At 43.3% G+C, this 14,755-nt stretch overlaps 1 protein-coding gene across 27 annotated transcripts in view; it reads left to right on the plus strand.

Annotated features, from left to right (window-relative positions):
- TFDP2 (transcription factor Dp-2) overlaps nt 1-14,755 on the plus strand; it is a 192,620-nt gene that overhangs the window by 53,939 nt on the left and 123,926 nt on the right. For 15 of the 27 annotated variants that reach the window (XM_008266270.4, XM_070072700.1, XM_070072709.1 and 12 more), the window contains one exon: nt 11,681-11,747. The exons of 4 other annotated variants lie outside the window; for them this stretch is intronic. Coding sequence is in view for 4 of the 23 variants with exons in the window: in XM_070072691.1 (XP_069928792.1) it covers nt 438-452; nt 11,681-11,747 (82 nt within the window). In the remaining 19 variants the exon portion in view is untranslated. Of the gene's footprint in view, nt 1-346; nt 453-11,680; nt 11,748-14,755 lie in introns of all 27 variants that reach the window. 8 more of the 27 variants (XM_070072710.1, XM_070072691.1, XM_070072693.1 and 5 more) reach the window with 2 other exon arrangements.

Consider the following 14,755-nt stretch of genomic DNA (forward strand, 5'->3'; position numbering starts at 1 on the left):
TCTGGGTTCATCTTGTATGTTTCCTATCCTGCCCTGGAGTCGGCCATTGCTCCATGAAGCCTCGGTGTTTCTTTTACTGCATGGTCTAAAGCAGCATAGTTTAATATTTCAGAGTCCAGGCTGCATAACCCACGAGCTGAATTGACTTGGTCAAATTGTTTAGCCTCTTCAAACTCCAGTTTTTATCTGCAGAATGGGGATTAAGTGGTGTAGCTCTCAATAGTGCTGTTGTGAGGATCAGTTTAGGCAGTTCACTTAGAGGACAATGCATGTCACACAGTAAATATGACATCAGTGTTGCTTCTTCTTTTGTTACATTACTATTCCCTCTTTTTCCTTTTAACAGGATGTTATTTTAAAGAATTATTGAAGATCGAGGTTTTTTATTGTTTGTTTTTTAATGGCTTTACAGAATCTTAAATAGAATACAGTTTGACATGATGACAAAAAATGTAAGTATTTGTAAATTTTTTAATGTAAAAAAAATTTAAAGTGCATTGTCCCTTTTCCTCTGCATATTTTCTCACTATTCTGATAAGTATTTATTGGCATGAATTTATCAGGTTTTTTTTTTTAATGCAGAATGTGAGGTAATAAACTTTGATGCTATTGAACTCAGTCCCCTAATGGGCATGGCGGCATTCTCATAAACAGGTGCCAAGTTGCTCCTGACCAACAGCTGTAAAATTGCCATCTTCAGGTTTCTCACCCACCTCCTCTTTTGGGTACTGTAACACTTTCACTTTGGTGCTTGATGAAGTTACTTGGCCCTATTGAAAAAGATCACTATTATTTTTGGCTTATTTTTTCCTCAGGGAAATGTGTGTGTTTAGACAGCATCCAGAAGAAGCCTGCTATTTCCCATGCAATGTCACACAGTAGATGCTTTGAAGAAGCTGTTTCCTTTTTACCCTCTGCTTGAGGCTACCAACTGTAAATGACTTTCCTCCAAGTTATTGTTTTACCATCCTGTGTTAATGTTTTGGTTTCTTTCCAGTTATGGTGAAGGGATAATGCCATAAAGTAAATAGTGCAACTTCCAGGAAATTGTTTTAAAAATATTTATTTGTTTACTTGAAAGGCAGAGTTAGAGAGAAGCAGAAGCAGAGAGAGAGAGAGAGAGAGAGAGAGAGAGAGAGAGAGAGAGGTCTTCTATCTGCTGGTTCACTCCCCAGATAGCTACTACAGCCAGAGCTGAGCCAATCTGAAGCCAGGAACCTGGAGCTTCTTCCGGGTCTCCCACACGGGTACAGGGAGGGGCCCAAGCACATGGGCCATCCTCTGCTGCCTTCCCAGGCCACAGCAGAGAGCAGCCTGGACTCAAATTGGTGCTCATATGGGATGCCAGCACTGCAGGTGGAGGCTTTACCCACTGTGCTACAGCGCCGGCCCCAGGAATCTTTGGGAATTAAACAGAATTAGCTTATTAGGCAAGAATCTTTGGGAATTAAACAGAAAGGTAATTCATTGCAAAGGTTGAAAGATGCCTCAAGGAATTCAAGAATAGGAACATAGTGGGCCCTCTGGAATATCGAGGCCCAGGAGTTGAAGCAGAGTTTGGTTTCATCTCTTGTCTCTGCTTTTTGCTGTGTTTCTGCTTCATTTCTTCCTCTTTCCCCACCTCTGCAAATTATCTTCCTCAGAGGAGTTCCCCAGTCCGCATGGTAGAACACGGCTTCTCTCAGCATCTCCAGCAGCTCGTGGCCTGCTTGTGTTGGCCCTGACTTCAGACTGCTTGGGGAGGACTCTGGTACAGCGTGAGTCTGTTGTCCACCAGTGGTTTGGTTAGTTGTGAACAGGAGCTGGGGCCCCCGCGGGGTATGAGGCAAGAAGATAACAGCCTCTTAGGAGTCAGACAAAAAGTTCTAAATGTTGTCCATCATACACTTGAAGAGTTGCATAAACAAACCAACCCTTAGCCTATTACTGTATCTCTGCTCATTGATTTGGCTTACAGTTCAGAACTAGAACTTTTAACATGCTTCAGTAGCCATAAGCAGGTAGAGATTTTGCTTCCTTGTCATTTTTAGGACAGCCAGCAGGTTTCCTGAGAAGTTAGGATATGGGTGCAGGAGAGAAGTAAAAGGGGACCTCTCAGTATTTGGCTTGTGTAACTGGGTTCCTGACTGCGCTGCTATCTAAGGAGAAGACAAACTCTTGGGGAGGTGCAGAATTTTGTGGCAAATTCAGAAATTCTCTTTGGAATCTAATAAATTGAAGGATCCAGAAACATCCAACTGGAGATACTGGCTGGGGGGTTTGATCAGTGACTCTGGAGCTCAGGGAAATGCTTTGGGGCAGAGGGTGAAATTTTGGAGTGATTTTATATTAAAATTATTTTAAATCAGTGGGACCATATGAGACTACATAGTTAGTACATGAATGTAGAACACAGAAGGGGCAAGGTATGAGCTCAGGGCTTCTCCATTTAAACATGAGAAGAAGGAGAAGCGGCAAAGGAAATTGTGCAGGAGTGGCCAGAGAGGTCGGGGAACCCGGAGGCCATGGAAGGAAGGTTTCAGAGAGGGCGGGGTCAGCCGTGTCACGTGCTGCGAGAGGCGACTTGCAGGTATGAAAGAGGTTGTCGTCTGTTGGAGGCTCATTGGACAGATGTTGAAGTACTCAACACCTTTAATTTCTGCTTCTCACTTCATATTTCTTTTATGAGAACCACATTTTTGCAAAGAGCTACTTTTGCGTTCGTTGTCTCTGCCATTCTAGTCCCCTATGGTTTCAAATGATAGAAACCAAGACAAAAAATGGAATGTACTGTCTCACATGACTGCAAAGTCAAGGGTACTCTAACTGCAGATGTATCTGGATTCAGGGGATTCAGGTGGTAGTGTCAGGGCTTTGTCTCTCACTGCTCATCTTTGACTCTCTGTGCAGTGGCATAGTGGCCTGCCATGGCTTTACAATGCTTTATCTCAGAAGAAGAGAGAACTTGTCTCTTTTAGTATTTGTGTTTCAAATTCCATGGAGGGGCTGCGGTTGACACTGGTTGGCCCACCTGGGTAGACACTGTGGGGTAGGAAGTGGGGTGCTATAGATCGCCAGGCTGGAGTCATGAACACATTCTATGCTGTCGTGGCATAGTTGAGCCTTTAAGATGAGTAGTTGTATCAGAACTGCATGGCTGTGGAATGGATTGTTTAGCAAAAGGAGATGAAAAGCAATATATTCCATGCATCTGAGGCCAAACTGTTATTGAATAGTATCTAGTGATATTCTTCTAGACCAACAATACAGGTATATTCTAATGTAAGTTCCCTTAGTATACAATTAAAAATTTGAAATATAACTTGAGGAATAATTTTTTGCTTTGTCGATGAATTTTTTAAAAAATACATGTTGTGATACTCATTACAGAAAAATTAGAAAACATTGATAAGGAAAAGAAAAAAATAGCTAGCGTGGAAATTATCAGCAGCTAGTATATACACAAATGTAAACAATTACATAGACAACATATTTTTAATTTTAAAAGATGTTTTTTATTTTATTTATTTGAAAGACAGAATAAGAGAGAAAGAGAAAGCATGTGCGCATTGATTTACTCCCCCAGTGCCTTCAACAGTCAGGACAGTGCCAGGCTGAAGGCAGAAACCAGGAACTCCAACCAGATCTCTACATGGGTGGCAGAAACCCATACTTGGACCATCGTCCACTGCCTCCCAGGTGCATTAACAAGAAACTGGACTTGAACCAGCATCCAATATGGCATGCAGGTGTCCCAAGCAATGGCTTTACCTGCCATACCACAAATGCCTGCCCCTATATTTTTTTTTTAATAAAAAGGAAAGCAAACTGTTTTATAACCTACTGTTTAGCTGAATCTTCGTGACTACCTTTCCTTTTCTTTTCTTTTGTTTAAGATTTATTTATTTATTTTTAACTTTTATTTAATAAATATAAATTTCCAAAGTACAGCTTTTGGATTACAGTGGCTTATCCCCCCCCCCCCCCCATAACTTCCCTCCCACCGCACCCTCCCCTCACTTCAACAGGTTTCCTTTTTGGTGCTTGGTCAGTTGTTTTCCAGATTTTTCTATTTTGTTGCAAATGACTGGATTTCATTTTTTTTTTTTTACTGCTGTAGAGTATTATATAGAGTACATATCCCATAATTTTTTTGTCCAGTCTACTGTTGATGGGCATTTAGGTTGATTCCAGGTCTTAGCTATTGTGAATTGAGCTGCAATAAACATTAAGGTGCAGACAGCTCTTTTATTTGTCAATTTAATTTCCTTTGGGTAAATTCCAAGGAGTGGGATGGCTGGGTTTTATGGTAGGGTTATATTCAGGTTTCTGAGGAATCTCCAAACTGACTTCCATAGTGACTTTACCAGTTTGCATTCCCACCAACAGTGGGTTCGTGTCCCTTTTTCCCCACATCCTTGCCAGCATCTGTTGTTGGTAGATTTCTGTATGTGAGCCATTCTAACTGGGGTGAGGTGAAACCTCATTGTTTTGATTTGCATTTCCCTGATTGCTAGTGATCATGAACATTTTTTCATGTGTCTGTTGGCCATTTGGATTTCCTCTTTTGAAATATGTCTATTGAGGTCTTTGGCCTTGAGAGGCAGAGTTACATACAGAGGTCTTCCATCCACTGCTTCACTCCTCAAATGACCTCAATGGCTAGAGTTGGGCAAATCTGATGTCAGGCACTTGGGCCATCTTCCACTACTTTCCCAGCCCATCAGCAGGGAGCTAGATTGGAAGTGGAGCCCTGGGACTTGAACCGACACCCATATGGGATGCCAGAGCCACTACTGTGCCACAGCACCAGCCCTTGAGTACCTTCTCTTATCTTAATACTTCTGCTACATATTTTTTTTTATTTGACAGATAGAGTTAGTGAGAGAGAGAGAGAGAGAGAGAGAGAGAGAGAGAGAAAGGTCTTCCTTCCGTTGGTTCAACCCCAAATGGCCGCTACAGCTGGAACTATGCCAATGTGAAGCCAAGAGCCAGGTGCTTCTTCTTAGTCTCGCATATGGGTGCAGGGGCCCAGGGACCCAGGCCATCCTCCACTGCCTTCCTGGGCCACAGCAGAGAATTGTACTGGAAGAGGAGCAACTGGGATTAGAACCCGGCACCCATATGAGATGCTGGTGCCGCAGGCAGAGGATTAACCAAGTGAGCCACAGCGCTGGCCTGCTATATAATTTTTTAAAAGCTTTATTTATTTGAAAGGTGGAGTGGTAGAGAAGGGAAAAGAGAAAGAGATCTTTACATCCTCTGGTTCACTCCCCATAGGGCTGCAACAACCAGGGCAGGGCCAGGCTGAAGCCAGGAGCCTGGAACTCCATCTGGTTCTTCCATGCAAGTGCCAGGGCATCTCCTGCTGCTTTCTCAGGTACAGTAGTAGGAAGCTGGATCAGAAGCAGAGCAGTCACGAATCAAACTGGTACTCCAACATGGGATGCTGGCATTGCAAGCAGCAGCCCAACCTACTGTGCCACAACCCCAGGCCCTATTTTTTTTTTTTTTAATCTTTGACAATCTCGTCCACAAAAAGTGGTGTGGAATTTATTGCATTTCTCTGATTAAAGGTTAGTCTAAGCTAACATTCCATATATCTGTGAGTCATTTGCATTTCTCTTGTAAGTTGTCTGTTGAGGTTGTGGTACCAGAAGTCGTTACCATTGAATAACAGCCCACACTTGAATTCTATATACTCAGGTCTGCATTGTGGCTTAGTGGGTTAAGCTGCCGCTTGCAGTGTTGGCATTCCATATGGACACCAGTTCAAGTCCCAGCTGCTCCACTTCCAAAACAGCTCCTTCCTAATGTGCTTGGGAAAGCAGTGGAAGATGGCTCAAGTGCTTGGGCCCTTACACTCACATGGGAGACCTGGAAGAAGCTCCTGGCTACTGGCTTCAGATTGGCCCCACCGCAATCTTTGTGGCCATTTGGGGAGTGAACCTTTGACAAACAAATGTATTCACATACCTACTTCACTTGACCGGAGTGGTTCTTTGTGTTGGTTGTGTGCACAAGTGCTGTCACCCCTGTTTTGCAGTGACTCAAGGATCACCTTGCCTATCGATGGTGAGACTTAACAGGGAGCACAGATCATCTCCAACTCCTGTTTTCTTCATTTATGTCTACCAGAAATGCGAAATTCCAATAACTTCATAATGTTATTATTGGAAATACGATTTGATTCTTAAAAATTGGACTTTTTTTGTATTCAGTGTTTAGTAACTGCTGATAGTATGCAGCATAGAATCTGGAGTACTCAGATATTGCCTTATATAAATATAAATATGTGTAAATAAGTAAATATGTATCTTATAACATCCTGTTATATACTTTAAAGATTTACTTATTTATTTGAAAGAGTTACGGGGTAGAGGAGTGGGGGTTGAGATATCTTCCATACTTCGGTTCACTCACCAGTTGGCCGAAACAGCAAAGGCTGGGCCAGGTTGAAACCAGGAGCTTAGAACTCAATCTGAGTCTCCCACGTGAGTGGCAAGAGCAGAAGTACTTGAGCCATCACTTACTGTCTTCCAAGGTACACATTAGCAGGAACATGGAACCAGAAGTGGAACTGATTGTGGGGAGCAACTCGGACTGGACTAAGTTACTGGAAATAAGACTTATTTTATGCATCTGCTCTCCCACAATATGGCGCTGGGAGAGGAAGAAACAGCTTCTACACAGCTGCCTCCAGTTCAACCAATAAACAGCAGGACCTGCTCCTGATTGCAGGAGAGCAGCGTACTCGGCGTGTGGGTAGCAGAGTTGGGATTGGTGGAAGAGGACTATAAAGGAGGAGAGAGACAACATGCACCAGGAACATCTAAGAGGAACATCTATCTGAAGGAACACCTGTGCAGCCCCTGAGAGAGCCTGCCGGTGGTGTGCCGCTCCCCCGCGGAAGTGGGGAAAGTGGCAGGGGGAACCGCCCTTCCACGGAGGTGGAAGGGTCGGTAGCCAACCCGGGAAGAACCAGCAGCAAACCCAGGGAGGGCCGAGCAGACAAAAGAACAGCGCAGGGTCCTGTGTCGTTCCTCCACGAAGACAGGGAGCGACAACTGATCATTGAACCCAGGCCCTATTATGTCCAATTGTCATCTTAAGCATGGCACCAAATGGCTGTTCCATTAAAAAAAAAAAAAAAAAAAAAAAAAAAAAAAAAGCCTTTTTAAGAACAACACCCAGGGCTGGCGCCGCGGATCAATAGGCTAATCCTCCACCTAGCGGCGCCAGCACACCAGGTTCTAGTCCCGGTCGGGGTGCCGGATTCTGTCCTGGTTGCCCCTCTTCCAGGCCAGCTCTCTGCTGTGGCCAGGGAGTGCAGTGGAGGATGGCCCAAGTGCTTGGGCCCTGCACCCGCATGGGAGACCAGGAGAAGCACCTTGCTCCTGCCTTCAGAACAGCATGGTGCGCCGGCTGCAGCACGCCAACTGTGGCGGCCATTGGAGGGTGAATCAATGGCAAAAGGAAGACCTTTCTCTCTGTCTCTCTCTCACTATCCACTCTGCCTGTCAAAAAAAAAAAAAAAAAAGAACAACACCCAGACCCAGATAGAAGAATTTATCCGTACCCGATTAGGCAAAAAATAGAAAAATTGTATGACATACGAATTCATCTTTTTTCTTTCTCAGTAAAATATAGGTACTTTTTGAATAGGTGGAATAGGAAAGAATAGCTACTGTGAAATGTGTTTCCTGATCAATTTCATCTACTCTTAATGTACTTTTTTCTGAGTCTATAAATTGCAAAGTGTTTCTGAGAGCAGATATATGGATTTTTGAATTTTAATTAAGTATATGTTATAGTATTTATATAAGCTACATGTATGTTTTACACAACTTTCCGTTTCTGAGACTAAAATTAGCATACAGTTAGAATATAATTTGTTGGTTATTTAGGTGCAGGTGTACAGCTGCTTAAAAAGTTTCCAAATTAGCTTGCTGCTTCATCTGCAGAAGTTGGACATCAAGGGCAGGTGTTTATGCATGACAGGAACCCAGTAACTGTGAACTCTACTGTGACTGTGTGGTTTTAGCCGTTGCTGTTGTATAGTAACAAAAATATGCGAATGGATCCTTTTGGAGTTATCAGAATACATGTACCAAATGGTCCCATTGGCTCAAGCATGGCCTATATTAAAGGCTATCTTTACCGCCTTTGCTTTGTTTTAAAAGTAGAACATCAACAAAATTTTTGCCTTTTCCTTGTTAGAGAGGAAGAGCTTAAATAAGAGGAGTCTGGTGGGGGAATATGTTAATAATGCCACAGTGAACTCTTCAAAAGATTTTCAGCAAATTGAATATTCAACATTCATATTTGAGAGCAACTTTGGGAAGCTAGGCCATGCGTGTAGTTACTTACTGCAAATTTTGTTGCAAAGGATTAACTTTACTTCTAACTGAATGCTTTCAAGAAGCTAGACAAAATTAAGTCTGGACATTGTTGGCTGTGTTGAATTAAGAAACTGTCCTCTGGGTATCTCAGACTCGACTGCTGCTGTAAAATTTGGTACTCAATGTCAGATACAGATTTGCCTCAGAATTACTTTCTATGATGTGAACTGTATGCACATACTTCTGGTTATATACTTTTTTGTGTTTTTTGTTTGTTTTTTTAAAGATTTATTTATTTATTTGAACAGAGAGGTGGATGTGAGAGAGAGAAAGGTCTTCCATCCACTGGTTCATTCCCCATTGATTGCAATGGCCAGAGCTGATCTAATCTGAAGCCAGGAACCAGGTGCTTCTTACTGGTCTCCCACACAGGTCCAGAGGCCCAAGGACTTGGGCCATCTTCCACTGCTTTGCCAGGCCACAGCAGAGAGCTGAATTGAAAGGGGAGCAGCTGAGACTTGAACTGGCGTCCATTAAGTGAGCAGTTAGTATATTTGAGTTATCCAACTAATAAGGTTATAACCTTATAAAATTGTAAAGTATCATATGAGTCTATGAAGAATATAGGCATGGGTTTCAAAAATGTTTTGCACCAAAATAAACTTACCTTTTAAATCCCTTTTCCCTGAAGTACAATTACATAATGTTAAATCTGTGAATGATTTTTAAAAATAATACAACAGGGGCTGGTGCTGTGGTGCAGCAGGTTAACGCCCTGGTCTGAAGCGCCGGTATCCCATATGGACGCCGGTTCGAGTCCCGGCTGCTCCACTTCTGATCCAGCTCTCTGCTATGGCCTGGGAAAGCAGTAGAAGATGGCCCAAGTCCATGGGCCCTGCACCCAAGTGAGAGACCTGGAGGAAGCTCCTGGCTCCTGGCTTCAGATCGGCACAGCTCTGGCTGTTGTAGCCATCTGGGGAGTGAACCAGCGGATGGAAGACCTCTGTCTCTCTCTCTGCCTCTCCTCTCTCTGTGTAACTCTGACTTTCAAATAAATAAATAAATCTTTAAAAAAATAATAATACAATGTACAGTTGCATTTAAAATCCTTTCCAATTGCTAGAGATCTGATGTACAGCATTGTAATGGTAGTTAATAATACCGTATTGAATACTTGTGATTTGGTGAGAGTACAATATTTTTAAAATATTACTTATTTGAGTGACAGAAAAAAAGAGAGGTCCTAATGGCTTCACTCCCCATATGCCCACAGTGGCTGGAACTGGGCTGTGCTGAAGCCAGGAGGTGGATCCCACATGGATGACAGGGACTCAGTTAATGGAGCCATCACATCAGCAGGAAGCTAGAGTCAGGAGCCAGAGCTGAGTGTGGAACCCAGGCATTCTTTTGTGGGATGCAGGCATCTCATCTGCTAGGCTAAGTACTCACATGTAGTATAGATCTTTTTTTTTTTTTTTAAGATTTATTTATTTATTTGAAAGGCAGAGTTACAGAGAGAGAGAGAGAGAGAGAGAGAAAGAGAGGTTCATCCGCTGGTTCAATCCCCAATTGACCACAACGGCTGGAGCTGTGCCATTCCGAAGCTAGGAGCCAGGAGCTTCTTCTGGGTCTCCCACATGAGTGCAGGGGCCCAAAGACTTGAGCTACCTTCTGCTGCTTTCCCAGGCCATAGCAGAGAGTTGGATCAGAAGAGGAGCAGCTGGGATTCGAACTGGTGCCCATATGGGATGCTAGCACTGCAGGCTGCAGCTTTACTCACTTCTCCACAGCACCGACCCCCTAGTATAGATTTTAAATTGAATCTTCCCAACATACACATAACACTGTGATAAAGTAGCTTTATAGAGGTAGTGGATATGTCAGTTAGCTTGATTGTAGTAATCATTTCACAATGTATACATATATCAAAACATCAAGTTGTGTACCTTAAATATGTATAATTTTGTATGTCAATGATAACTCAGTAAAACTGTTTAGAAATATCCTTTCATTGTGGTAGCACCTTGAAAAAATGTTTGAAGTATTAAACTACAAACTTGTAATACTAAAGTTTGTTTAATGTCATAAACTCGTTTCAAGATTACAAGTCTTCAATGCTTAAACCAATAATATAATATACTAGTAATAATAGAGCCATTTATTGGATGTTTGCTTTGTACTAAGTTTTCAAAAATGGAGATTTTTTTTTCTTTCTCCAGCCTCTATAACAAATTTTTTAAAGGTTTATTTATTTGTTTGAAAGTTAGAATCACAGAGAGAAAGTGAGAGACAGAGAGATCTTTCATCTGCTGGTTCACTCCCCAAGTGGCCACAATGGCTGAGGCTGTGCCAGGCCAAAGCCAGGAACTAGGAGTTTCATCTGGGTCTCTGACGTAGGTGGCAGGGGCCCAGACATTTAGGTCATCCTCCACTGCTTTTCCCAGCTATTAACAGGGAGCTGGATCAGAAGTGGAGCAGCTGGGACTTGAACCGGCATGCATGCGGGATGCTGGTGTTGCTGGTGGGGGCTTTTCCCTATATGCCACAATGCCAGTCCCTGTAACAAATTTTTAAAAACTTGTTTGATGATACTACCATATTCACCCCTGTGATGCTGAGTGGTTCAGTGGACATTACAGTAGTTAAATCATCTAGAGTTGAATTTATGAGCACTCTCTATAGTATTCCCTCGGATACAATACTAACAGTAATGAATGTTAACATGGATTGAGCACCATATGCCAAGCACCATGCCATATGCTTTACATAAATGATCTTATTTAATGTGTCAGCAACCTGGATTGGTAAGTACTGGTTTCACTCTCCAGTTTACAGGTGAGGAGATTGCATGATTGGGGAACGCCATACCCTTTGGTAGCCTTATGAGCCGTATGTGAACCCAAGCAGCTGAACCTGAGATCAGTGCATTTCACCTCGCACTGTGGTATTAATGGTCTTTCTTTGATCCTGTCCATGTCATAGTATAAAAAGCATTGCAGATAGTACCTAAGAACAGAGGAAATTAAGGGCAGCAGTGAGGGTGGAATTTTGACAAGTCTTCTGACAACTTCGCTGCCATATTACTTGCTTTCTAAAAACCATTAGTAAATCTATAGATCTCAGTTATTCTCCTAAGAATGTTACTGAGTTTGTTTTTATCTTTATCTGGACAATTCATATTTTTCCCATTTCAAACAGCGGCGCAACATTAAAAAACACTCCTATGGTTAATAAAATTCTTTTTGATGTGGATATATGGATGTTTGATACATACTTCTAGTGTGAGGCAAATAAAATAGATTATTAAGTGATCTCATAACACTTAAGGTCCTATTTTTAATTTTTTAAACTATTTTCAGGTTGGTTTGACTTCCACAAATGCAGAACTAAGAGGATTTATAGCTCAGAACCTCAATCCAGCAAAAGGTAAGGATCACTAATAGACATTTTCTGAATTAAGCTAGCTTCATTGCATTTATTTATATGCAGCTATGTGAGTTACTTCATGTACAGTAACTGTAATACTGAGCTGTTGCACACCAAGCAATAGGGTGAGTGAAAGTCAGTCACCACTGAGAAGTGGAGGGTTTTGTGTGTCACTTTTCTCCATCTCTTCCCTGAGCCGTCTCTAAAATCCTTGATCAGTAATCCTGTTACAATTCAAAGTATTCAAACTACTCTGTGTCTGATTTTCTTGAGAGCCTTTCTTTGAGTGGTTTAATATGTAAGGAAGTAACAGAGAGAGAGAGAGAAAATATGAATATATGTTTATACACTCCCCTGTGCCTAATATATAGCTTCCTGAGGAAATCCTGATATCAGAAATCTGAGCCAGCATCACAAGACCAGGAACCAGCAGTGTCTTGCTTATGTGTTTTTGAACAGTATCATTTACATGCAGAGACACCTGCTGAAGTACTTATGGATAAATGATAGGAAGTCGGAATAGGCTTCGAAATAATCCACCGGAGGAAGGAGGGTAGTGTGAGTGGCAGCATCAGTAAAACAGTTTTTTCTATAAATTGATTAATTGTTTAAGCTATGTGGGGTGTTCAGTATTCCCTTCTGTAAAAGAGGACCAAAATGCATGCCATTAAATACAAACAACTGTCCTTTCTCTCTGTCTCTCTCTCACTGTCCACTCTGCCTGTCAAAAAAAAAAAAAATACAAACAACTGTATGAAAAAAATCAGCTTCCTCAAAGGGTTTATGTTTAAGGTAGCAGCTGTACTCTGTAGAAAAGCCCAGAGATCTGTATTTCAGTATGAAAATGTCCAGCTTGACTACATTGAGAGTCTACCAGAATTACTCTGAAAGTTTAAGGATATATGAAGAAGCTATTTAAGATAGACTTTTTTTAATAGGTAGTATTTTTTTTAAGATTTTATTTATTTTATTTGAGAGTTAGAGTTACAGACAGTGAGAGAGAAAGAGAGAAAGGTCTTCCTTCCGTTGGTTCACTCCCCAAATGGCCCGCAATGGCTGGAGCTGCACCAATCCGAAACCAGGAGCCAGGAGCTTCTTCCAGGTCTCCCACATGGGTGCAGGGGCCCAAGGACTTGAGCCATCTTCTACTGCTTTCCCAGGCCATAGCAGAGAGCTGGATTGGAAGTGGAGCAGCCGGGTCTCGAACCGGTGCCCTTATGGGATGCCGGCGCCATAGGCGGAGGATTAACCTACTGCACCATGGCACCAGCCCCTAAGATAGACTTTTTGAAAAAAGATTATTGGCCGGCGCCGCAGCTCACTAGGCTAATCCTCCGCCTAGCGGCGCCGGCACACCGGGTTCTGGTCCCGGTCGGGGCGCCGGATTCTGTCCCGGTTGCCCCTCTTCCAGGCCAGCCCTCTGCTGTGGCCCGGGAGTGCAGTGGAGGATGGCCCAGGTGCTTGGGCCCTGCACCCCATGGGAGACCAGGAAAAGCACCTGGTTCCTGGCTCCTGCCACCGGATCAGCGCGGTGCGCCGGCCGCAGCGCGCCGGCCGCGGCGGCCATTGGAGGGTGAACCAACGGCAAAGGAAGACCTTTCTCTCTGTCTCTCTCTCTCTCACTGTCCACTCTGCCTGTCCAAAAATTAAAAAAAAAAAAAAAAAAGATTATTTATTTATTTTAAAGTCAGAGCTATGGGGGGGGGGGGGACAGAGAGGGATCTTCCATGTACTGGTTCACTCCCCAGGTGGCTGCAATGGCTAAGGTGGAGTCAGGCTGAAGCCAGGAGCTAGGAGCTTCTTCCAGGTCTCCGGCATTGGCGCAGGGGCCCAAGTACTTGGGCCATATTCCACTGCTTTCCCAGTCCATCGCAGAGAGCTGGATAGGAAGTGGACTCAAATGGCCACCCATATGGGATGCCGGCGCTACAGGCAGTGGCCTTATTTGATACACCACAATGCCACCCCTACGTTAGACTTTAAGCCTTCATACTTCTCAGTTTTTTTTCCACATTATGACATCCTTAGAAAATGATAACATTTATAGGATGTGCTGTAGTCAAACAAAAGGGTTACTTAAAGTTATAGGTAACCAGCCAGTGCCGTGGCTCAATAGGCTAATCCTCCGCCTTGTGGTGCCAGCACACCGGGTCCTAGTCCCGGTCGGGGTGCCGGATTCTGTCCCGGTTGCCCCTCTTCCAGGCCAGCTCTCTGCTATGGCCCAGGAGTGCAGTGGAGGATGGCCCAAGTGCTTGGGCCCTGCACCCGCATGGGAGACCAGGAGAAGCACCTGGCTCCTGCCTTCAGATCAGCGCAATGCACCCACTGCGGTGGCCATTGGAGGGTGACCCAACGGCAAAGGAAGACCTTTCTCTCTGTCTCTCTCTCTCACTGTCCACTCTGCCTGTCAAAAAATAAATAAATAAATAAAGTCATAGGTAACCACTACATCACACTTAGCAAACACTATCACACTTGGCAAAGCATAGAAATCCCCTTAGCAGGACAGCTCAAGTTCAAAAACAGGCTGTACCTGGGTTACTGATAAGATTGTGATTTGTCTATGTCCTGTATATGACTTAGGCCAATACCTGGATTAATGTCAAGATTATAATTAAAACTGTGAAGATTGTAACTGGTATTAATTTAAGATTATAATTGATATTAGTTTAGCACAGGATTTAGGTTAGCTTGACCCCAGTAACCATGTATTCCCCCTCCTGTTTTTATGGTTTTTGCCTTTATAAACCCTGTTCCATTGGGCTTTGGAGTCAAGAGTTCTTTAGGGCATGAGCCTACTCCACCACCGACAATAAAGGACCCATCGGATTTTATCAATGTGTGGTGCTCCCCTGTTTGCACTCCCTCAGGTACAACAGGAGTAGACATGGCACGGCAGGTTAAGCTGCTGCTTGGCAAGCCTACATCCTGTATTGAAGTGCTGATTCAAGTCCCAGCTATTCTGTTGCTGATCCAGCTCCCTGTAATGCACCTGGAATGCAGCAGAA

The sequence above is a fragment of the Oryctolagus cuniculus genome, chromosome 4, assembly GCF_964237555.1.
Source record: "Oryctolagus cuniculus chromosome 4, mOryCun1.1, whole genome shotgun sequence".
NCBI classification, from domain to species: domain Eukaryota; kingdom Metazoa; phylum Chordata; class Mammalia; order Lagomorpha; family Leporidae; genus Oryctolagus; species Oryctolagus cuniculus.